Source organism: Anabrus simplex, chromosome 9 (genome assembly GCF_040414725.1).
Source record: "Anabrus simplex isolate iqAnaSimp1 chromosome 9, ASM4041472v1, whole genome shotgun sequence".
In the NCBI taxonomy this organism is placed as follows: domain Eukaryota; kingdom Metazoa; phylum Arthropoda; class Insecta; order Orthoptera; family Tettigoniidae; genus Anabrus; species Anabrus simplex.
This window is the reverse complement of record NC_090273.1, coordinates 169,494,088-169,519,324: the sequence shown is the minus strand read 5'-3', so window position 1 is coordinate 169,519,324 and position 25,237 is coordinate 169,494,088. Positions and strand designations below refer to the sequence as shown.

The window sequence follows — 25,237 nt, the reverse complement described above, 5'->3', positions numbered from 1 at the left end:
TAAAATAGCGGCATTGGTAAGTTTATTACTTCTTTATTATGCATGCAAATTTTCAGAAAGGAATATTTACTGGTTGGTTTTGTATGATTTTCTAAATAATAGTGTGATGACGCCGGCTGTAGAGCGGTATTTAAATGTGATTTCTTAGTGAACTCCTATGGTATTTAAATGTGAGGCGAATGGGTTAAAGCCCGATTGTAATGGGTCAAGGAGAGAATAGTTATTTAAATATTTCAATACTTGCTCGTACACCATTCTTTCCAAAGCCTTAGAAAGCGCTGGAAGAATAGAAACTGGGCGATAGTCAGAGGTCAGTTTAGGATCGTTTATCTTGGGCACTGGGATGACTTCAGCTTGTTTCCAGAGTGCAGGGAAAGTTCCATTTCTAAGACAGTAATTGAATATATGTGTGATAATCGTGAGGATAGCGCCTATTATATTATGTATGAAATGCATAGGGATGTCATCTACTCCTACTGCTTTAGATTTAATAGAGTATAGAACTTTTTTAATTTAGTTGCTAGTGACCCCTTGGAATGAAAATTGAGGACGGTTAAGTGGAGGGATGGCTGGTGGATTCGTATTTAATTCTACGTGATTGATTGGTTTAAACACGATTCATTCTTCAGAGAAATATGTAATAAGCTTGTCTAGGGGAACAGTTGGTTCTCGTTGCTGTTGTTCGCATTTTACAATACCAAGAGAGCGTAGTTCTTTCCAGGAATTCCTGGCATTCAGTTTACCTGAAAGACAGTTTAAATACTTAAATGTCTGATTTCTAATTTCTTGCTTAATTCTGTTCCTAGGTACCCGATAGTTTTCAAAATTGGATTCGTTATGGGTACATTTGTACCATCGGAACCATGAATCACGGCGAGCCATCATATTCTTAATTTCGTAATTTAACCATGGGCTCACTTTCACATCTTGATTTACTAGTTTCATTTCCGTGTTTGATAGTTTACTTATGTATAGACAAGAACAGGTTCCACCTTATCAATACAATTTTATTATTGTAAGAATGAACTTACAGGACCGGTTTTGACCCTAAACAGTCATCATCAGCTGTACATTGATACCTTTACATATGTCAAAATACACAGTACATGTTAAAATCCTTTATAATAACGACTATAAAACACTTCATTGAAATGAATTTATACGTCTTGCGTTTTTTGTTTTTATTCTTCAACTATATTGGACTAAAACAAGAATGTACACACACGCAAGATGTATAAATTCATTTCAATGAAGTGTTTTATAGTCATTATTATAAAGGATTTTAATATATACTGTGTACAGTATTTTAATATGTGATTTTAATCTGCATTATGTATTTTAAAGTGTTTCATGTTCTTGTAATTTAGAATTAAGCTTAAGTTAGGTTCCACAAACGAATTTTAGGCCTAAAAAGATAACCCCACACCTAAGTACCTGGATTGTATTATACAACCATTTTACTCTCAAACATGCCCAATTTGGACACTTAGACATAACGCTTCCCCACGGCTTCTCCATTTAGAAAGGCATATTAACATTTGACATATGTAAAGGTATCAATGTACAGCTGATGATGACTGTTTAGGGTCGAAACCGGTCCTGTAAGTTCATTCTTACAATAATAAAATTGTATTGATAAGGTGGAACCTTTTCTTGTCTATACATCACTTTCACTTGTTGTTTGGGAAAGTGTTTGTCGTATAGACTAATAATGAGGGAATTTAGTTTGTCTATTTTTGCGTCAATATCGTCTAGTAGTAGAATATCATCCGAGGGTAGGTTGTAGGCATCATACTTCAGTTGATCTAAATTAATATCTCTTATATTCCTACAAGTGCTGAACTTAGGTTTGTATTTGGGTATGCGAAGAGAATAGGATAAATAAACTAGGTCATGTGTTGAGATCGATGGAACAGGAATTTGGCCGTGATTAAAGACTTTCTGGGGATTGTTTGTTATGATTAGATCGATTAGTGAGTGTGAAGTGTGATTATTGCTATATATAAGGTTGGTAGGATTTAATGGGAGAATCGCAAGGTTAAAGGAAAATAGTATATCAAGTAGTTTGTCCTTCTGAGCTGATTCTTTCAGTAAGTTTATATTTAAGTCTCCTAATAATACGATATGTTCATAAGTTGGTACTAGGTTGAATAAACAAGCTTCAAACTCCGTCATGTTCACTGTATCTAGAGGTTTATAAACTATGGCGAAGAGGACTTTCGTCCCTTTAACGGTGATCTCCACGAACATGAACTCTGGTCCCGGCTGAGTGGCATTTTGTGATGTGCATATCACTCTACCTCTCAAGTCTTTTGCGAAATAAAGGACTACACCGCTACCTTTCCTACCATCCGTTCTATCCCAGCGGACAAGTTTGTAATTATTAATATTTACCATGGCGGAAGAGATGGTAGGCCTTAGCCAAGTTTCTCCAATACAAAAAACATGTATGTCATTTAAAGATAAAAATTTCATTGTTCTGTATTGAAAAGTATCACAGTTAAAATTGAAATAATAAATAAAGAGATTCAACCTATTCAATACAAAAGAATAAGAAATGCAGTGATTACATTCTTATTTAATAATAAGTAGAAGTAGTACCGGTTTCGACCCTAGTCCAGGTCATCATCAGCCAATTAAAACATGAAAAACAGTGCATAGGAAAAAGAAAATAAAAGATGAAGTTCACTCCGGATCAGTAGGAGAGGCGATATAAAAATAACGGGGGTTGACACTGTAAAATTCAGAAGAAGTAAAACAATTGGTTTTTTTCACGTCAACTGTTCCAAAAATTCTACAGGATCACAATTACTTATTCAATTATATTGAATTATATTATATGTATCTATACATATTTACATTCCCGCAACCGAAGCAAATACTGGATCATTAAGCTATTCTTCATTTTACGTTGACGTTTGAAACCACAGTACCTGATGTTGAATACATCGCGCTGATCACCGGGAGCTGGCAAGTTACTCCAATTGATCTACTCATCTTCAGCTTCAGCACGATTATGGATCTTCATATGTGTTTGATTGTGTTATGACTTGCTGCCTGACAGTGTATACAAGCTAGCTCATTTAACCGTTCTCCGCTTTTCATAAACATTATAAGACTTTGCCTAACACTGCGTGTGCCATACTGCCGTTCAGAAAATTACACACTGTTTCTTTTAAGTGACTTACATTTTACTTCTTCTGAATTTTACAGTGTCTACCCCCGTCATTTTTATATCGCCTCTCCTACTGATCCGGAGTGAACTTGATCTTTTCTTTTCTTTTTCCTATCACTGTTTTTCATGTTTTAATCGGCTGACGATGACCTGGACTAGGGTCGAAACCGGTACCACTTCTACTTATTATTAAATAAGAATGTAATCACTGCATTTCTCATTCTTTTGTATTGAATAGGTTGAACCTCTTTATTTATTATTTCAATTTTAACTATGTATGTCATTGTCGTTAACAATTGTACGTATTTCATCTATGTGAGCAGGGAGAGAGAGCGCATTCACATGGCAACATTGCAAACCCTGTGGCATGGATGAGAGAGTCTGTCTCAACAAGAGACCTGTTGCGACAGGGGGTTGCGGACCGGAGCCAGGCTCAGGTAGCGGGCGTTGAGCTAACAGTACAAGGGGATTATGTTTAACTTAGATTGACAGAAACAATGGGTACTCACCGCTGCCTCCCGCTGAAAGAGACCGTTATTCTTGCACCCACACATTCACATTCACATTTCAAAAAAATATACACATAACTAACACTATTTGAGGCAAATTTGAAACTCATGGTAAACAAAAGTCCTGTTACATATTTTAAAACTAGCCCTATTATAACACATTCACTCATTGTCACTGATTCCGTGCTCCACTATGCTGCCTAATGAGAACTTTTAGGTCCCTAGGAGCGATGAGAGTAGTTGCCATCTGGTGTAATTACAGTCACACGTCTATCCTGCGTATACACATTCCGCAGTCCAAATGCGTCGCATGCCTTATTCAAAATCCCTTTTCTTGTTGCCGTGAGGGGTTCTGTGATCATGATGTTTGTGCCCTTCAGTAGTCGCTTCGCCCACCAGACTTGATCCCGCTGATGGTAACGCAAAAACTTAACAATTATTGACCTGTTCCCAGTGACCGTAGTGGTCAAGTACAGTCCAGTGCATTTCCCGTAGCTTGGAGACAGTTAGAGCTGCAGTATGGGGCCGCGGATTGTCGGCGACATGCAACGTTCTTCAGCTCGCAGTAGTAAGCAGCATTGTTTGTGTGTCGCTCATGCAAAAAAAAAAAATCAATCAGCAAAATGCCTTGACAATCGAAAAAACTGTTGCAAGAACCTTGCCAGCTGACAGTCGAGTCTCGGCTTTCTCTGGTGCTGCCTCCCCTTTCCTCTGCCACTCCTTACTGGCTTGTATGGATTCAGGAGTGGACCCATGTTTCATCGCAGGTGACGATCCGACTCAAAAATGCAAACCTTGCTGTAAGCCTATGACAGACCTCCAAATGTCTCAACTTCAGATTTTCGGTCAAAAGGGGAGGGACCCACCTGGAACACATTTTACGGAACTGTAGGTCATTTGCGATCATTGCTTGACAGCTCCCATAACAAATTCTGACTTGTTCTGCAATTTCTGATACTTATAACTTATGATTTTTTAATACTGTCACCTGTTGATCATCATCACCCCACAAATGTTTTCATCTGTAATGTTGGTGATCGTGTTGCTGATTTTCCACACATTCTCGCCCTTCCTTGAACTATTTTGCCAGGCAAACACACGCGTCCTTGACAATTTGTTATCATCGAACTGCGCAGTCAATCTCTGGCAAATTTCCGTCACTGTAACTCCTTCACGAGCAAGAAATTTTATAATTATGCGTTGCGCAGTGGAGGGGTGCACCTGTCGTGAGCGTTACTGACAAAATGGCGGGAAATAACCAACAGCATGCTCTCCTAACTTCTAATGGTCCCGCCTAAGCATAGCAGAACTGTGGGCCAATCCTACCAACTGTTGATGTTCAGGAACAAAAATCATGTTTATATTTGATCGACCTTCGTATGTATAAAAATGTCAGAAACTAAAGTCACAACAGTTTCTTGAAGGCCGAGGAATACAACACTGAGGGGTTCTATGTATCTGATGCTGCAAGAAAGGAATACTGTATTGTTTGTATTACATGGAAGACAGGTGTGATAAATACCACAGAGAATCAGAAACACACAAGAAGAAGAATAATGAAGCAAATGAACACAATTCTAAGCAGCAAATAACAACCGGTGATACTTTACTCACCGCAAAGAAGTTGAAAAGTGATAGAGAGCAATTTGTAATGGACACAACAAAAGTATTCATGCAAGCTGGATACTCCTAGCATGAAGGTCTCGTTGTTTTATGTTCCACTAACTACTTTTACGGTTGTCTTGCAGTGCCAGTAAAACTAGTGACACGGGACTGACGTATTTGAGCTAGGATCGAATCTGCCAACTTCGGCTCAGAATGAGCTTCTAGGAGCACCAGCATATCCATGAACATCTTCCAGGGCTTTGAAAAATGCAGTGAAAGCCCATCTGGTAGAGGAGAAGAATGAAGACCTTGTTAGTGAAGTTTTAGGAGGTTTGATAGAACACCACAATGAATTTGCATACAACTGTTCGCAAGCATTATGGTTTCCGACGTCCAATGTGGTCAGCAAAAGGGGCTTCTTTGCTTACACAAAGCTACTTTCTGACTGTCACACAACTCTGCATGCTGATAATGTTGAAACCATACTTAGTTTGTACTTTGGAGACAATTCAACATGTAAAGAAATGTAGGCTATTTCACATTACAGGACAGACCACCTAACTTCATTTCTAGGTATCGCTGATTTATATATTTATTTCTATAAAATTTTGTATATTTGGTTGTTCAAAGATTTATCAACAAGGATACATTATAAGAGTTCACTTTTAAAACCCTTATCACAAAATTAGTTAGATTTACCCCATACTATAAGCAAGATTTCACAAGAAACATCGATCAGTATGGCAATTTATTTCACGAAATACCTACTGTAATAGTATCATTATTAACACCGATATCAAAAGTTTTATTTCACCAAAATTAAGCCCCTTAGTCATCAATATATACCAGAGACCTTTGTATTTACAGTTGCAAATTGCTAATGCACATCAAATATATTTACTGTGCATCAGTTTTCAACATAAATGTTTATACAATAACAATTCCTCAAATTAGGGTGCAGTATGTATGGCAGTTGTCTAAGAATCAGCAACTGGAAAGTCGCGTTTGTCCGTACAGTTCAACTCCAGACTTGTGAGTAAAACAATATACAAGAGGAAATGTCACACATAGTAAAATGAAACATCTGACAAGGTAAGTGAACATACCGAGGCACTTAGTTTCTTACTCTTCCACATAAATCCATTGAGAGCCGTCAATGCCTTCTGCCGATCCTCTTCAGAACGAAAACACACATATGCCCAATAACTTCCACGACGAGGTGGCTTCACTTTATTGGATCCAAGCTTCAGTTTCTCGTTAATTAATTTCTTGAATTCCTGCAATAAGAAATATACACAGATGTACAGACAAATTACAGTGTTCCTATGGACTATCCTAACACAAGAACACACTGGTTTCTGTTTACTTTATAGAGGACATCAGGCTACCGCACTGGTTACCATTCGCAGGACCCAATCAGGAACTGAAGGAAATCTCCTTCATGAGTTTGTATACCAGTCCTGATTGCGCTGTTTTCCCTGATTCCTAATACTTATTTCATAAATAGAGTCTTGACCTTTTCTATTCTTTCCAAGTCACCTATCTTCAGTTTTTCCTATACAATTTCAATGCCATATATTGCAACTGGCGCCACAATCATTTTTAATAACTGCATTGCTGTATTTGTTGATCGATTGGTAATGTTCGGGTTATTGTATGAGGTCTGATGGCTGTTGTTGCTCTCTCCTGGATATCCATACCAAAAGATGTTACTGTTGTCTGAAGTGTGACTCCAAGATATTTATAGTGTCCTACTACCTGTAGAGTCTCATTATATAGAATTATTCCATCTTTAGCGATTGTTTTTCTACCATTCCTAAATGTTATTTGTACTGTCTTCTCTTAGTTTATATCCATGTCGTTTACTCTTACCCAAGTTTCTAATTTGTGTAGTGTATTTTGAACATCCTCTTTGTTCTTCCATCCTATCACCATATCGTCTGCATATAGAACTATTTCCATTGTTGAGTTTTTTCTATGATGCTTGTTACATCAGCTGTACACAGTAGAACCTCGATTATATGTTCCCGGAAACTACGTTTTCCCGTATCATTCGTTCAAATTACGTGGTCCCGTGAGCATCCTAATCAAATCATGTTGTAAAAATCCCACATTATCCGTTCCTCGAAGAAACGATTTCCTGGATCAACCGTCCAGAAACTTCAGTCCCATCAACGCTAAATCCTCGATCACGCGTTTTTCAAGAAACTGTATCGTATGAAAGGACGGCTACGGCATACTTGCGGATCTTTGTGTTGACGTCCCGTCATTGTGGTAATTTGAATAAGTACTGTACCTCAGCATTGCATTCGGGTAGTATTGTTTAGAGAATCCTCAGAAATCATAAAGCAGAGTGTGCCTACGACAATTGGAAGGAGACAGAGTGCATTTCGACAGCTCTATTTGAAGACGGAACGAGTTTCGTTAAATGTTCGTACTTGCAAAATGTCTACAATCATTATTTCCAGGGTTACATGTTTATTCTTTTACTTTTTTCGAGTGTATCGCTGAACAGGTTTTCGGCATTTCCCTCAGGGCACTATATAGTCAATGGGCTTTCAGGCAGGAATCGAAACTGGCCTTCTTAAGTAACACAAATTTAGTATTTTAATATTATCGTATACGATTAAGTTATCGAGACCAGAACAGATGTTGCACCTTATATACATAAAGCTATGGGAGGTTTTGGGATTGCCTATTACTCTTTTCGTCCTAATATAAGACTGGAAATTTCAGGTTTTTGTGAGGTTTTTGTGTTAAAATGTTATAAAAGCACAATCATTTTATTTGTGCACGTTACATTTAAAAACTTTATAATTTCGCATTCGTACCGACTTGTATTTATACAAGAAATGTGTTTTTCCACCAATCAATACACGATTTATTGTAGATAGATTACACTAGTACCGGTTTCGGCCCTTAACGGCCATCATCAGCTAGTGCATGATTAGTTTCCAGCCATAAGACAAATCCCAAGTTGTTATTGTGTTAGACATCCGGATTTCTAATGGGGGATGGAAATACAGTATACAGTAGCATGAAGTTAAAATATCTGTGGTTAAAGGTAAAAAGTTACAATAAGTTGGAACATGAGTATACAGAACACATTAAAACATATGGGCCACAATATAAAACACTTAAAAATTTTTAACACATTAAAATGCTTATTAAAAGTTCATGTTGCTCAGATTCTATTCTTCTATCTTCTGTGTGGTTCCTTTGCTTCTATGTCATGTTGGTTTAGCTGTGTGAGGTAATCTCCGAGAATGTTCTGAGGCTGATATGTGTCATGTTGGTATGAATCTTCTTCATGAAAAAATTTTGTGTTATATAATCCAACTGTGATGTACTCCAGTAAATTTTAATATAAAGATAAGCTAATATAAGTATAGTGTATGTATGAAGGAATGTCGGGTGTGTATATGGAAAGAGTACTTACTATTGTTGTTGTGGAGGTCTTGTACCAATATGTCTGAAGGCTTGCTGTGTTCTGCTACGAGTGCGTCTGGGGCTCAAGTTAGCTGTGGAGGGGTTTGTAGGTAGAGGGGAAGGAGTGACTACTGGGGAAGTCGGGGCGGGATCAGGCTTGTGATTCGTTGGTTTGTTAGAGCGTGTGTTTACTATTTTGAGGTCATCAGTCTTTAATGCCGGAATGGCTTTATCAAAATTGATGCTGGTTTTCTCTGTAATATCGTTAATGTTATGATTAAGATTAGCGTATTGGTCCAAAGAAATATAGAAATCTTCGGTTATGTCGAGCAGGGGGCCCTTAGAGTTTATCTTTAGTATCGTTATATCGTTATTGATGTCTGTGAAGCTATGCTGAGATTCTTCTACATGTTGGCCTATTGATGAGAAATGGTTATGTTTTACTGCATTTATATGTTCATTATAGCAGATGGTGAAGTTTCTGCCTGTATGTCCAATATAACTTGTGTCACAGTTGTTACATTTGATACGGTAGACACCTGATTGGTTGTATTTGTTATTATTATTGACTGTTTTAGTGTTATGTATAATGTTGGTAATGTTGTGTGTGGTTTTGAATGCTATTTCATGTTGTGCTTCTCAAAAATATTAGTTATGGTATATATATGGGTGTTGTTAAAGGTAAATAGGGCATAATCTTTTTTGCGTTTGGTTGTTTTAGTTAATTTAGTTTTAGGTTGGGATTTTATTTTGTGAATGATTTTGTTGACCATTTCTTTGCTATATCTGTTATGTTTAGCTATGTCGTGGATTAATTTCAATTCATTATTTTGGTCTTCTACTACCATTGGGATGTTAAAAGCTCTATATATCATACTATAATAGGCTGCTCTTTTGTGTGTATTGGGATGGAGTTATTTTTTATGGTATTTAAGGTGTGTGTAGGTTTCCTGTAAATCTTGTAAGATAAGTGCTTGTCGTGTCTGGTTATTGTCCAGCTGAGCTCAAGGTCGCGAATAATCGTAATTTCGGAAGTGTTAATGATATATTTTCTCTTTCCAATTTGATTGTGATTAGTGACGGGCAGAATGCATTCGAGAACTTGAGGATTGATACTTTCGAAACCATATTCTCGAGTTCAACATAACCTTTAAAAGTCGATGTAGTCTATGCCTAATTTATGCGGTACAAGATTTCCATAAACTAACTAGGAACAGTATACCGGTGACCAAATTACAATGGAAGATTTTTAAAAAGGATTTTGCCATCATGCTGGACGCTTTTGTATCTAATGTACTTTATTTTATTAGATTAGAGAATGAAAAACTACCTACTTGTGGTCGATTGTTGTTTGGCTTGGTGTTACGGGCATTAGATTTTTCGAAGAGTATGGATGATCAAAGTTGCTAAACTGAAAGAAGTTTTCAAAGCAATATGACGAAGTTTCCCTGGTAAAACTGAACGTAAAGTTTCGAGATTTTTAAGTCGCGTACCAGCAATTAACGTTTCAAGCCAGCCCCGCGGTCTAACTTGCCTGCCTCTCACCCGGAGGGCCCGGGTTCGATCACTGGCCAGGTTAGGCATTTTTACCTGGATATGAGGGCCGGTTCCGAGTTGTCATTCTATGATTAAGTTTAATTGAGGAGCTATTTAAAGGTGATATGGCGACCACGGTCTAGAGAGCCAGGAATGACGGCCGAGAGGATTCGTCACACTGACCATGCGTCACCTCGTTATCTGCAAGTCTTCGGACCAAGGGTGGTCGCTTGGAGGCGGAATGCCCATTGGGGCATGTAATTTGGTTTGGTTTAGGGGCGTTTGTAAGATTATAAGTATACATATTTCATTTTTGTGATGTTTAGCCAAATTGTTCATGGTTCATTTGTTCCCGGATTTTCCGTTTTCCTGTGTTGTATGTTTCCCTCCAAAAACGGAGAATCAAGGTTCCACTGTAGATGTTAAATAGTGTGGGACTCAAAGAGTCACCTTGCAGGACTCCGTTCATTTGTAAGATTTTCTCAGAGTTTTTGACTTTGTTGTTTATCTGGATGAGGTTTCATTGGAGGCAGAATTCAACTGCTCTCAGTATAGGATTTCTCTCGTCAGTCATTTGCTACAGTTTTTCTCTGTTCACCAAGTCGAACGCATTCTTGAAGTCAACAAACACCGACTAGTATTTTCCTACTGGGTGTCTCCAGGTGTCTTCTATTTGATCCAGTAAATATTCAGTATCAATCAATACTGATCTGCATTTAGGGCAGTCGCCCAGGTGGCAGATTCCCTATCTGTTGTTTTCCTAGCCTTTTCCTAAATGATTTCAAAGAAATTGGAAATTTATAGAACATCTCCCTTGGCAAGTTATTCCAATCCCTAACTCCCCTTCCTATTAATGAATATTTGCCCCAGTTTGTCCTCTTGAATTCGAACTTTATCTTCATATTGTGATCTTTCCTACTTTTATAAACGCCACTCAAACTTATTCGTCTACTAATGTCATTCCACGCCATCTCTCCGCTGACAGCTCGGAACATACCACTTACATGTTATAATTCTCATGTTTTGGTCCATATTGAAATGTACAATGAAGTCAAATAAATATTGAAATTTATTTATTCCATCTATTCCATACATAAATAGAGATTTTAATTAAGAAATTAAATCTTGAATAAAATTATAGGGACATGTTTCGCCCTTTAATTAAGGGCATCCTCAGCCTTAATCTCAATCTGAAAGGTAATTAATCAGGTACCTGATTGTTAAAATTACATATGAAAGTGAGGATGATGTTGGAAATGTGCTTCAAATGGTGAGCAAATGGTTAACAATAGTTATGATATTCTTAAAATGAAGCCTTAATAAAATCTTAAAAAACAAATAGTCGTAAATTTATACACTTTCTTGAAAGTCCTTGTTTAAAAATTGGTAACAAATTGTATACTGGTAATTTTATAAGAACGTAAATTGTTACGTTAAACCTTGTAAAGTGGCGCCCTGTGGAGGTTGAGGGCATTAGAATAATGATAAAAGAAAAAAAATGTAGTTGATAATTCCAAATGGAGTATTAAAACATATTAAAGCTAGTAAAGAGACGTTACCGTTGCTCACTTCAAGTGAAGTTTATAATAAAATTGTTACGTTGGAACAAGTAAAGCGGGGCCTTGTGATGGTTGAGGGTGTTAGATAAAATTATCGGGTTTTGAACAGTTCAAGCGTCAGGATAATGATGAAGAATGTAGTTAATAACTCCGAGTGGAGTTTAAACACAATTTTAAAAATAGTAAAGAGACGTTTCTGCTGCTTAGAACAAGTGGGGTTTATAATAATATAAAAATGGTTAGACTGTTGTAACTCTCATGCGAAGAGATAAAACTGTAGTCTTCTAAAAGCACGAGTGAAGAAGAGTGCTTGATGGTAAGCAACTGTGTGAAATATTAGTCTCTTGTATAGAGTCGGAAGGGAAATTAGGTTTGAAGTCTGTAACAATAGGAGAATTACGTGTTAAAGAATGAATTTGAATGAAAGGAGAGTTCAAAGAGAAATTGAAGTGTGTAAAAACGCTTACCTCTTTATTAATGTTGACATTGGTTAATGTAAAGATGAGTTGGAGAGAAAATGTGTGTAATTTCATTTATTTTTAATTGTAATAGTGTTAAATAGTTGTTATGGTAGCGTTGAAATAACTGATATTTAAGTTACTGGTGTTACAGATGATGTGAGATTAATGGAGGAGAGGGTTGAAGCGGTGTGTCAAGTTTATAAGTTATTGGTCGTGGCAGGTAGCAAGAAAAGAGTTCAATTCTAAGAACAGTATAAAGAGAAACGATATCAGTATCAAGTGGATTTCAAATAAAAGTTAGAGCCAGTCTATAGTTAATCCTTTGTGAGGAGATAAATTAGCCTTCTTCTCGAACAACGATGTGGGAGCGAGGGAAAGTGTGACAGTAAACATCTATAATTATAAAGTTCTATAAGAACTCAGTTAATATCACTAAAAGGTGTTCTGTAAAGGGTTGAGGGTATAAGAATTTTTTTTTTGTGTGTGTGTGTGAAAATGTAAGTTTAGTTCTTACAAAGCAAGTGAGAATGAGGAAGTGTGTTTGATGGTAAGTAACTTTTAAAAAATATATATATATGGAGATTTAGGTTTGAGGTCTGCAATAAGGAGGAGAATTATGTATTAAATGTATGAGATTATAGAGTTAATCAGTGGTTCGATGATTGTTACTTGTGCTTCTGGTATTATAATGGTGAGAGAGGTGGCGTTTTAAGTTTATGTGTTGTTGGTAGTGGTGGGATTGTGGGAGTAGGAATTGTGTTTTTTAAAATTAATGGGGACTTGGAAGATAATAATTTAATATTATTTAGAATGTTATGTTGATTTAAATTTAGTGATTGCAGTAATTTTGGTAAAATTTCGTATAATGGTTTTTTACTTCAACTATATCATTGAGGTTTAGATTTTTGTTATAGTATTGGTCTAAAAATATACAGATGTTTTCTAATTCATTCATTAATTTTCCTTTACTTACTTTTTTAATAATTGTGAAATCTTGATCTATAGTGGTGAAATGATGGCCTGTTTCTTTCATATGGGAACTCATACCTGAGAATTTGTTGTGTTTGATGGCATTAAAATGTTCCAAGTACCTAGTTTGAAAGCTTCGGCCTGTTTGACCAATGTAAGAGGCGCCACATTGTGTGCATGCAAGTCTGTGAATGACTGAGCCTGTGTAAAAGTTGTTGTTTGAATTGATTGTGTTGTGATTGAAGAATAATTTTTGGTTAGAGTTGGAAGTTCTAAAGTTTATGCAAGAGTTTTGTTTTTTTATGGGGTTTGAAATTTGGTTAATGTCTGGATTGTTGTATGTGAAAGTAATAAACTTATTCTTTTTGGGTTTGTCAGGGATGAGTTTTGTTGTTAATTTGAGTTTGATTTTGTTGATTAAATTGTTAATTGTTTGTAGTTTCTACCCATTATTTTTTGCTAAGTTTTTTATATAAGTGTGTTCAGTTTTTAGGTTTTTAGGTGAGAGAGGGATTTTAAAGCCTCTGTAAATTAAACTGTGAAAGGTAGCTAGTTTATGGGATTTTGGATGTAATGAAGTATTTTTTTATTGTTGTTGAGGTGTGAGTAGGTTTCCTATAAATTTGGAAGTCAAAATTATCATTATTACGTGTTACTGTGATGTCTAGAAAATTTAAGGATCCGTTGACTTCGTCTTCTTTAGTAAATTTTATATTTTGGTCCAAGTTGTTTAAAAAATTTAAAATATCAGTACTATTATTGAGTTCTTTATCAATAATTACGAAAGTGTCATCTACATATCGAAGCCACAAGTAAAGGCCTTTTATATCAGTAGAAATTTTATCATGTTCTAAAGACTTTACTAGTTGAGGTCTTACCAGAGACTTATATGCCCTCTCCTTTACATCCTTACTACAACCCCTAAACACCCTCATAACCATATGCAGAGATCTGTACCCTTTATTTACAATCCCATTTATGTGATTACCCCAATGAAGATCTTTCCTTATATTAACACCTAGATACTTACAATGATCCCCAAATGGAACTTTCACTCCATCAATGCAGTAATTAAAACTGAGAGGACTTTTCCTATTTGTGAAACTCACAACATGACTTTTAACCCTGTTTATCAACATACCACTTGTAGGGTGCTCCTTCCCTACATGAAACCAAACTGGCATTCTAGAATGCTTCCTTCAATGGTGGTTAGCAATCGGTTGTTGAGTATCGTCGTGAAGACTGTAAAGGAGGTGTTTTCCAGTGCCACTCCTCTGAATGAGTGTGGGGATGTCTTGTCTCCTTTATCTTGTAGATAATCTTGAGCGCTGTTGTTGCCCAACTTACTGAGATTTTTCCTGTCTGCAAACACTTGTTCATCAGGTCTGTCCATAGTTTTTCCATGTCACTGAGGGGGTCTTTGAGATGTTCCATGTATATATTATCTGGGCCTGCCGCTTTCTATTTTTTTTTCTCTGTTGATTGCTTGTCTGAGTTCCATAGTACTTATTAATTCAAAATTATGTATTAGCTCTATCTCTTCCATGCCATATACTTGGTTTTTGTTTCGTTTATTCAGTGTCCTCGAGAAGTGTGTTTCCCAATTCTTCATATGTACTTCTCCTGCTGTATGTGTAATTTTCTTCCTCATCGCTATAAAAGAGTCTATTTTTGCATCCTCCCTACTTTCTTGGCTTCTATCTCAAAGTGCTCCGCTCTTTTTCATTTAAGCGTAGATTTGTACTCCCTTCTTTTTCTTGCACACTTTTCTAGGTCTGCTTGGCCTTTTGCTATGCATAGTGTTCTCAGCATTTCTTTCCTTTCTTTGTAGCATTCTCGTTTTCTGTTTCTGATTTTTGTGGCTTTTAGCATTATATCCATAGTTAAGTCTAGTGCTTCTTCCAGTTTGTTCTCTATTAAGATCCTCATTTCCTCGATGTTGTCTTTGCTCTGTTTGATTATTTCTTGGTCTATTTTCCTAGTATACACAACTGGTCCATTTGCCTCTTCTCAGGTTTGGTATTTCAATGTCAAAACTTGTCATCATGGAGATATGTTTCCTTTCACCCTTGTATTTTTATTGCCTATTTACACCTATGTTATAGTGTAATATTTACATTGAACTTGTGTGTTCGACAGACTCAAAAGCTTTACATGTAAAGACTCAAAAGCTTTCAAGTTATATTTAAACCTTCATACACAAAAAAATCTTTTAATAAGACATTTTTAAATAAACAGGTTGGTCAGACACCAGAAATTGCCGTTTTTATGAACAAAATGCAGTCTTGTTTACCTACAAAAATAATGTGGTATTCTGCCAATACCACTACGCATCAAGATTTGTTCCCAACCAAACTACCGTATTTACTCGCGTATTAGATCCCTTTTTCTTCCATTTTTACAGCAACCCCCCCCCCCCCCCCCATATTTTGTGCAGTGAACACATGGCTTCTAGGCTATAAGAAGCCATAAATTATACATGTAAACATTCTACATTATTCTTTAACAAACTTATGAATGTATTTGAGTTATTTTGATTGGAAGGCAGTATTTCTAAATGTAAAACGACAATAAATGGTGAGCACGACTTTTAGGCCTACATATAAAGTAAATATGCTCACTTTTAGTTACTCGTATCACGTCATTCATTTCATTTCATTAATTCCTCTGATTAGGTTGACGTCAGGAAGGGCATACAGTCGTAAAAACTCGCTACGAAAATTTGTCTCACTTCATACCCGACTCCATGGAGAAAAGAGATAAGCATATCGTATTATCATATTATGCAATATTGAAAGAAAATAACTTAATGGCCAGTCATTTGTCTCTGTTTGTTGAGCAGTAGGCCCAGGGCACAGTAAACCTGAGTAAATCTAATCACTGCTTTCATTTGAATTATCGTCTTGTGTCGCCAACTTCCCTGTTACCGGCATGTCATCATTCCAAATGACATTTTCACTGCCATCACGTCAGCCACGCATCGAGAGCATTCGAAGTCCCGTCTTTTTGAAACTTTTAAAAATAGTTTTCTTCCCGACAGTGAGAATCTATACCCAAATGGTTTCTGGAGAGTTTGTATACGTGTAGCAGAAGCCACTCCTTCCGAATAAAGCCATGCTCTAGACAGCATGCCAAACCACCAGCTAATAACTAGCATATGTTACGAGTTGTACTTCCGAATGTAATACATAGTGTGTGGAAGCGTTCTTTGCATAACTGCAGCTATTGAAAGCCAAACCTTTATTTTTAAGTATATTTTATGTTTGTTCTCTACATTTATCACATCAGGATTTACCTAAACAGCTGTAAATGAGATAAGAGAGATTGCATTGTTTAGGTTAAGTATGCTATCAAGTGCTTGCATAGTGCACGACGGGAAGATTAAAAATAAATAACAGGAATGTTCACCGCATTTATGGATATCTGCAGGTGTAGCGGTGATGTGTTTTATTACCATAATGTTTAATTTCATACAAATGTTGTCTCCATTTTTTAATTAATGCATAGTTTTTGTTTGGCGTCTCCGAAAATCGTTAAGTGGGGACGTAAAAAAACTGTATTATTATTATTATTATTATTATTATTATTATTTTTGAGGTATGTTGGCGAGTAAAACAATAGTTATGATTGGGTTGTTTTTATCACGATTTACACCTACTTCTCTCAACAAAAAATAAACCTATACTGTCCCGAGTTACGAAATATTAAACAAACATTTTGTTAATGATCTCATCTGTTATATCAATAGCAACAACCGTGAATATTTCTTAACTAAAGTAAACTCGTTTCCTCATCCCAAGGCAATACAGTACCGGGAAACGAACTCAGGCTCCCGAGAATGGCAGCTAATTGTGCTAACCATTACGCTGGCGGTCATGCTTAACTACAAAATACAGACACATATACATGAATGATGCGTGCTTGAAATGCACGGGTCAGACACGAAACTATTCACCTTTTTGTGCGACGCCATCAGAGCTGCAGTAGGCCTACACTACAGAGGCGGACATTTCCTGAATACGAAACATAGATGTACCGCATGACTTCGACGAGTGTTTTCATTGCGTGGGTTGTACGGACGAAACTATTCACAAATTTGTGCGATTTCATCAGAGCTGCAGTAAGGTTTGTACCTGCTTCGAAGCGGAATCATCGTTCTTTTCTGACAAATTACGTTGGGCGGTCTTGTATGAGAGTTTTTTAATTTTCTTTGTCTCGAAAAGCCAGGGAGGGTCTAATATGCGAAGGGGTCTAACACAGGCACATATATATGAGCGATGCATGCTTGCAATGCATGGGTCGGACATGAAACTATTCACTTATTTGTGCGACGCCATCAGATGGTCTCCTTTTTCTGAGGCTGTTCATTTTATATGGAACTCTTCAAAATATTTTTTTAAATCTCCTATGCACATGCTTCACACAACCACCAGGAGTGCTTGCGGAACTGCAGCTGGCCTCTCACAGGCACATGTAGATTGCTGGGCCACTTTACATTTGAACTTGTTGATTCTTTGTTTCATCTTACATTTATATTTAGGAGCAATTGGAACCAATCCATCAACTAGACACAACTGGAAGTTCTCAAGGACCACTTCTTTCATGAAATATGATGAAAGCATTTACAATGGCCACATTCAAAATATGCCAGAACATCCACATATATGACCGTTTACCTTTCCTATCCATTTCGTAGTGAGTTTTCAGCACGTTTGATTTGTCAACGCACCCCATGAGTGCATTATAATTGATCACCAGAAGCGGATATTTTACTCTGGAACGACTATTATGAACCCATGATCCTCTGCAATCTTTATTCTGAATCTGGTATGTACTATGCTATTGTACGACTGAAAGGAAAACTATCTGGTAAATTCCATAGGTGTTTTAGTGTAATCAGACAAAACTTGTTATAAGGAAATTATACAATGTAAATCCACCTACTCAATAGAATTTATATAAAGAATTATTATTAGTACGTTTAAGATCATTTTTGGGCCTTCTTCAGCTAATTAATCCTACACAGAGCTAATAGTCTGAAATAAAATTATTAAATTTTTTGTCAACAAGTCCAATAGCAACAACCGTGAATATTTCTTAACTAAAGTAAACTCGTTTCCTCATCCCAAGGCAATACAGTACCGGGAAACTTTAAAATGTTACATATTTAATTAAAGTAGATGTCAAAATAATGGGACAGTGAATTTTAAACATCTAGTTCAAAATGACATTGACACTGAATGGTTCAAAACTGAATTCCTCATTAAAATTACTTGAACACCACAGAAAGGAAGGTACCTAATTCAAATATAGTCTATAAGTAGATAATCATCGTGTCATTTAACAGAAGTACTAGAATGTTCATTCATGACTTTTAGGGAAAATGTTCCATCATTCAAATTAGGTAATAAACATTAACATGTTGCCTATGTCTTGACCAATACGGAACTGAAGATAAAATATTTGCTGCGGAATGTAGAAGTAGTAGTCGTTTGTCAGAAGATTAACTGGGAAAACTCATCCACTACTGTAGATAGCAACATGCAAAAGTCATACTGGTACTAATCAGTCAGTTCGGGTATCTGAAGAACTGATATGGTATTATGTGGTTTGGATAAGATACGTTAGAAACCAAATATTACAATTATATTCAAACATGACGAATCAAATTTCATGGTTTAATTGCTAGAATAATAATAATAATAATAATAATAATAATAATAATAATAATAATAATAATAATACACCCCACCAAGTCTACATTTCCGAGATCACAATGGAAAAGTTGCCTACAACGACAAGGATAACTTCCAAATCTTGGCTAAATATTTTGAATCTCTTCTTAACTGCGAAGAACCAGAATCAGAATTCACCTTTGAAGAATCCAGACATCCCAACCCAGACTCTTCTCCCCCCACAAAAGAGGAAATCAAACAGATAATTACATCATTAAAGAACAACAAAGCACCTGGAGAAGATGCGATAATTGCTGAACTCTGGAAGGCTGCAGATGAAAAGGCGATCGATAAACTAACCGAGATCATTCGCGAGATCTGGGAAACGGAGAGGATCCCAAATGATTGGACAGCAGCCCTGATTCATCCCCTACATAAGAAAGGTGACAAAACAGATGTAAACAACTATCGTGGCATCTCCCTTCTTGCAGTAACATATGAAATTCTCTCCAAAGCCCTTCAAACTCGGGCAGAAGAGCAACTTGATTCACAGTTGGGTGAATACCAAGGAGGCTTTAGAAAAGGATGATCTTGTGCAGAGCAGATCATGAACCTTAAGTCTGTCCTGTCGTACCTAAAATCCAGGAATAAGAATTTTGTAGTTACTTTTGTTGACTTTCAAAAAGCCTACGACTCCATAGATCGACACACACTCCTCCGCATTCTGAAGGAAATGGGCTTAGACAACAAAACGAGAGCTATCATTCAACAGACCTTAACCAGCACTACGTCCAGGGTGAAATTCAGGGGAAAAATTTCGAACGTCTTTGAAATCAAGACTGGTGTTAGGCAAGGGGATGGACTATCACCGCTTCTCTTCAACTGCGCTCTGGAGAAAATCATTCGGGAATGGCGCAAGGAGATGTGCAAGGAAGAGGTTGAGAATGGCCTTAGAATAGGATATAAGAAAGATGATCTTATCATAGACTGCCTAGCTTTTGCAGATGGCCTAGCAATCTTTTCTGATTCCCTAGATACTGCTGAAAAACAAATTAACCAACTGAGAATCCAAGCAGCAAAAGCTGGCCTCCAAATCTCTTTCCAAAAAACAGAGTTTATAACCAAACCAACATCAAGCCAGCTCCCAGAGAGCTCATTGTGGAACAGGGAAAAATCAAGCAGGTGGAAAAGTTTAAGTACTTAGGCGAGTGGATAGTACCTCACAACTCTGAGAAAGAAGCAATCATGTGCAGAATCAACAAGATGGAGGTGGCATATCAGCTGACTAGGAATGTCTACAACAAAAGATCAGTGTCCATCAACGCCAAGCTTAGGCCAGAATATTGAAGGTCTAGCATCGGAGAGAGATACAGTCCGCCAGATGTTGAGGCATTTTCCTGAGAAGGTCGGAGCTGCATGTATGCAGAATATTATTACGATTAAGGAATTAGAGCAGCTGTTAGAGAGGTTTGATGCTTTGGAAGGGCAGGGGAGGACTAAACAAAGTGAAGGCAGAAATTATGGGGATAATGGGAGACAAGGTAATCAGCTAGGGAGAGATAGGAATAATCAGAATTTCAGTCATTCTAGGCAAGGGATTCAGGGTGGTAATTCCGGAAGAGGAAACAAGACAGTCTAATCAGGGAGTTAATCACCAGGAATATTTCGGCAGAAGACCTAATCAAGGGGAATCAGAAAATAGGGGGCGTACGGATCAAAGACCTCCAGATCAAGTGCAGAGACATGATAACAGTGAACAAGTTAAGTCAAGTAATTTAAACTGGAATCGGACTTCTTAGTAGGGTCAGATAGGCAGTCCGATACCAAAATTCCTATTCACGCAATGAAACAGGTAAGTTATGAGGTAGACGTGAAAAAGGAATTATTGTATGACCATGTGTTTTGTGTTCAGGGAGATTTTGAGAATAGGGGGCGTGATGAACGTAAGAAAGATGTGTCGGATGTCTTACTTTGTGCTAGTGGTGATGGTAATAGCAGTGTTGCGATCGATAATCTTGAGGAAGTTTCTGAAATTGAAAGTGAAGTTTTTTGTAAAGTTGGTGAAGGTTGTTTTGTGAGTGAAGAGTATTTATGGAGTACACACCATGAGGATGTTTTTGTTGATTTAAGTGTACGTGAGGAGAGTAAAGTTAGGTCCATTATGTGTGAAAATGGTGACTTTGAGATTAATGAAACTTTTGATAAGAGAGTCGAGAGTAGCAGTGTTGTTGGCATGAAAGTGGTGCGAGAGGAAGCTGATATGAAAGGTGGTGAAGATGGATTAATTGTTGGGTCATTAAGTAGTAATGACAGCAATTTCAAAGTGTATTATGGTAAGAATTCCAGTAATAGAGTGAACGTGAGTGAGAATAGGAGTGTGCGTGAGATGAAAGAAAGTCTATTCAAGCGAGTGTGTAATGTTTTATTTAAGGCTGAGAGTTGTGTGAATGATTTGAATGACGTGCTGAGTGATAGCGATGTGGAATGTGTGAAAAAGTATGTGATCTGTTTCTTTGCATTAATTATGGGTTTGTGGAAGAGAAAACGTAGTGAGATTTCTGTGCATTTCCAAAATAGAGATTTCTTTGTTATGAATGTCCTGAATGAAAACTTGTATGATTCTTGTGTGACTTCATGGGATGAATGTTTGTGTGTGAGATAGAGTGGAATCTAGACGTAGTTAAGTTTTATTACGGGACGCATTCCTCGTCTATCGATGCCAATTTTTAAGTTTATGTATTTTTTTTTTTTTTTTTTCATTTAGATCAGGGCTCGTATACTGTGGACAGAATAGGCAAGTGTGCTTATCAACTTCTAACCTCAGACGACAAGGTCCTTGGGACATTTAATATCTATAGTCTTCGCAGATATAAGAGATAGGATCTGCACCTTGGATGTATATATTACCAATTTTGAGTGATGTGTTCAGTAGTAAGAAGGGATTGTATTCATGGGTGTATGAAACAATCAGTGTTGCTTGTGTATAGCCATATTATTATCATTATTGTTTGGACAAACTGTATTTCACGTGTGCGAATACAATGTATATATCATTATCACAGTAGTTTAAGTGTTCAGTTATGTCATTCTAGGGTTATTTATGAAGTTCTGTTGTATGGTGAATCATAATATGTGATATCATCGATTCACCAAGGGGGCGTTATGTGATAGTACATATATATCACCCTCGCATTTTATGTAGAAGTGAGAGATATTATTGTCAGTATTTGATTTTTTATTATTATTATTATTATTATTATTATTATCATCATCATCATCATCATCATTATCAGTATTTCATTGGTACATGTTTTCATTAATCTTTGTAAGCTGGAAGGTATCCATATGTGTAGTATGAGTAATTTGTTTTGCACGAGTGGGAAAACATTGCTATATTGGACTCTGGTAATTTGTATGACTCATGCGGCCATCCCAGTGTCTGATGAGATGTGCCTGCTGATGTTGTTGTACTAGGAAAGTTCTATGACTCATGTAAAACACCCGAGAGTTTGTTTATGTCTTTGGAGCAAGAAGAAGTTCAGGGCATGGTCTTGACAAGAGGATCACTCATGATTGGCTGGCAAGGATCTATCTCGGCGAATCATGTGAGACCCAAAGTCTTTATATACGGCGACATCACAGCGGAAAGGAACTACTACAACAGACACTCGGTACTGGCAAGAAGGAGTGCTGATGCTGTACGAGAAGGAAGTAGTGCGGACAGACTGTACGGGAAGGAAGTAGTGCTGATGCATGGTACTGGAGTGACACGGCTACAATGAACTGGACTTAAAACGTTCGTGGAACGTAGTCTTGTTATGTTCGTGGAAAGTGGATGATCGACAAATTGTGGAGTGTTTACGCATTAAGTATTGTAACACTTGTGGTGGTTTGGCATTATATGTTGGTGAAAGCTATCTCAGACTTTCCATAATTTATGTTCAGCATCGACAAGCGTGTGTTGTTAAAATTTAAATAACTGGAAAGGAGGTTCAACCTATTCAATACTCAAAAGAAAGAAACGTAGCAATCACATTTCTATTTAAATGGGACCGGTTTCGACCTTAGTCTAGGTCATCATCAGCCATAAAAAACATATAAAATGTTTATGAATGTTGGTCAGTTCCACACTCTGTTAGGCACAAAGACACGACATCACATTCTGTCCTGCACAAAGTCACAACACTACTAATCAACATACGAAGATCAAAAAGGCTTGAATTCGCAGACGAACAGATCTGCAGTAGAAAGCCGCAAGCTCCCAGTGACCAGCCCGGCACACTCAAGGTCACGCGCTGCGGCCAAACACCAAAGTAGAGTGGAGAACGTTTCGAAGGTCCAGAACCTGTCACGGCTGCGGGAAGCCAATTACGTATATAAAAATATACGACGCCAATTAGTACAACTGAATGAGCACCCGTACTCCAGATAAGTTCTTGGTAAACAGTTGACTTGAAAAAACAATTGTAGAGAGAAGAAAAAATGTAGTAAAAAGCGCAATATCGGAAAACAAATGAAAACTTATATGCACAGTGCGCTATTTTTTTAAGAAGAAAAAAATTTTTTAGGTTATGATTGAAGTAGTCGAAGTTGGCGCAAGACAAAAATTTGAAAGAGGAGAATAAATTAAACGAGGAAGAGTGATAGTGAAATAAGAGAAAGAATAAAAGAAATTGAAGTTAGATGGTAATGAGGAAAGATAAGATAGGGAAATGAAGGAGGGATAGTTTAATAGTTTGAATAGGTTGAACCTCCTTTCCAGTTATTTAATTTTTAACATCAATAATTTCAATACGGAACAATGAAATTTTTATCTTTAAAAGCGTGTGTTGCTCAAATGTATATATCTTTACAACAAGTGTTAAAGTCTGTAAACACAGTATTACGAGGTACAATATCTGTGTGATGTTATAAATGTCGATTGGCAAGTCGTATTGATACCGAGTCAAGGAAGGGTATTTATCTACATATATGTACATTGTTCATTGGACTATCTACAAATGGTAGCTTAGTTCTCGCTTTTGTTTTCCCACTGTTTTCATTATTGTTGTTGTGTAAATATGGAGTCTTCCAGCAATCATTTGTGTGTGTATTATATGTATAATTTTGTGTGTTAATGAGGTGCTCATGCACGGATTTTGTTAAGAATATAGTTAGCTATTTTAGAATCGGTGGAGTTATTGATGAACCTAGGTGCAGTTCCTGCCTATTTTGTCGTTTTCAGGAGATTAGGTAAGGCCTGCAGCAGATGTACCAGTACGCAGCATTATGTACACACCCTGGGATATAAAGAATTATCATGCTCTATCAAAATTCGAGGGATCCATTCTGGTAAACTCTGGCGCCCATACTACGGACATTTCAATTAAATATTTTTATTAATTTAATTTATTTCCATTTTATTTATTTATATATTTTATTGATGATATTTTGTTTTTATTTATGGGTATTCATCAAATAATTACAACTTCTAGGCATACAAACATTCATTTTATTATTTACAATCATTTTTTGCAGACATGCCGAAGTTCAACCAATATGTCAAGGAAAAAATAGGATCAATATTGGCAACAGTCGTGTTTTATACTATAACCGATTATTTGGCATGTGCTAGGAAATGAAATTCTACACATTTATCTGGCACAAGTGAAAAATATAATGATGAATGACTATTCTCAGCCACCTAACGTAAGGTTAACGGTACCAGTGCACCTTTCCCTAGATACCAGTACCGGCAGTAATTTAGAAAGATTTAAGGTATGGAAAGGCATTGACCCAGATGCGTGAACGCAAATGGGAAGCTACAATGAGCAGCGGTCTCAGAGGCAAGGCAATACAGTTGAGGGATGTGACGTGCTGAACACACGGCTATCTAATATGTGCAAGCCTAGAGCTGGGCAGCAGCTGTTATTGAAAGCCAAGACCTTTCGAGGCCTGGAGTGTTTTTTGTTCTTAATTAACTTCAGAGTAATAGCTGTTTAAATGAAATAATACAAAATTACAAATTTTATTCATTGGCTATTCCTTATCTTAGACTGTAATTTTCATCATATTATTGTGTTTTAGATTTCACAAGAGAAAAAATGCCACCTTCAGCATCATGCTGATAGTGCCAGTCACAAAGCAAAATCAACCATGAAAAGTAACATTGGACAGACTCTGCTCACACAAAGTATACCTCCCACAATCCACAGTAGTTTCTATGCCCAAAAGTTTAAAGCCCTAATTGTTGAAAATATCCCCTGGAATTCTGTGCATAGTCCTGTTTTCAGAGATTTATTTACAGAAATACACCAACAACACATACCCTTCAACATCT

General features: G+C 36.9%; 1 protein-coding gene across 2 annotated transcripts in view; it reads right to left on the bottom strand.

Annotated features, from left to right (window-relative positions):
- LOC136881199 (tRNA (uracil-5-)-methyltransferase homolog A) overlaps nt 1–25,237 on the bottom strand; it is a 390,729-nt gene that overhangs the window by 224,124 nt on the left and 141,368 nt on the right. For both annotated transcript variants that reach the window (XM_067153905.2, XM_067153903.2), the window contains exon 3: nt 6,396–6,566. In XM_067153905.2, coding sequence (XP_067010006.2) covers nt 6,396–6,566 — 171 coding nt within the window. The remainder of the gene's footprint in view (nt 1–6,395; nt 6,567–25,237) is intronic.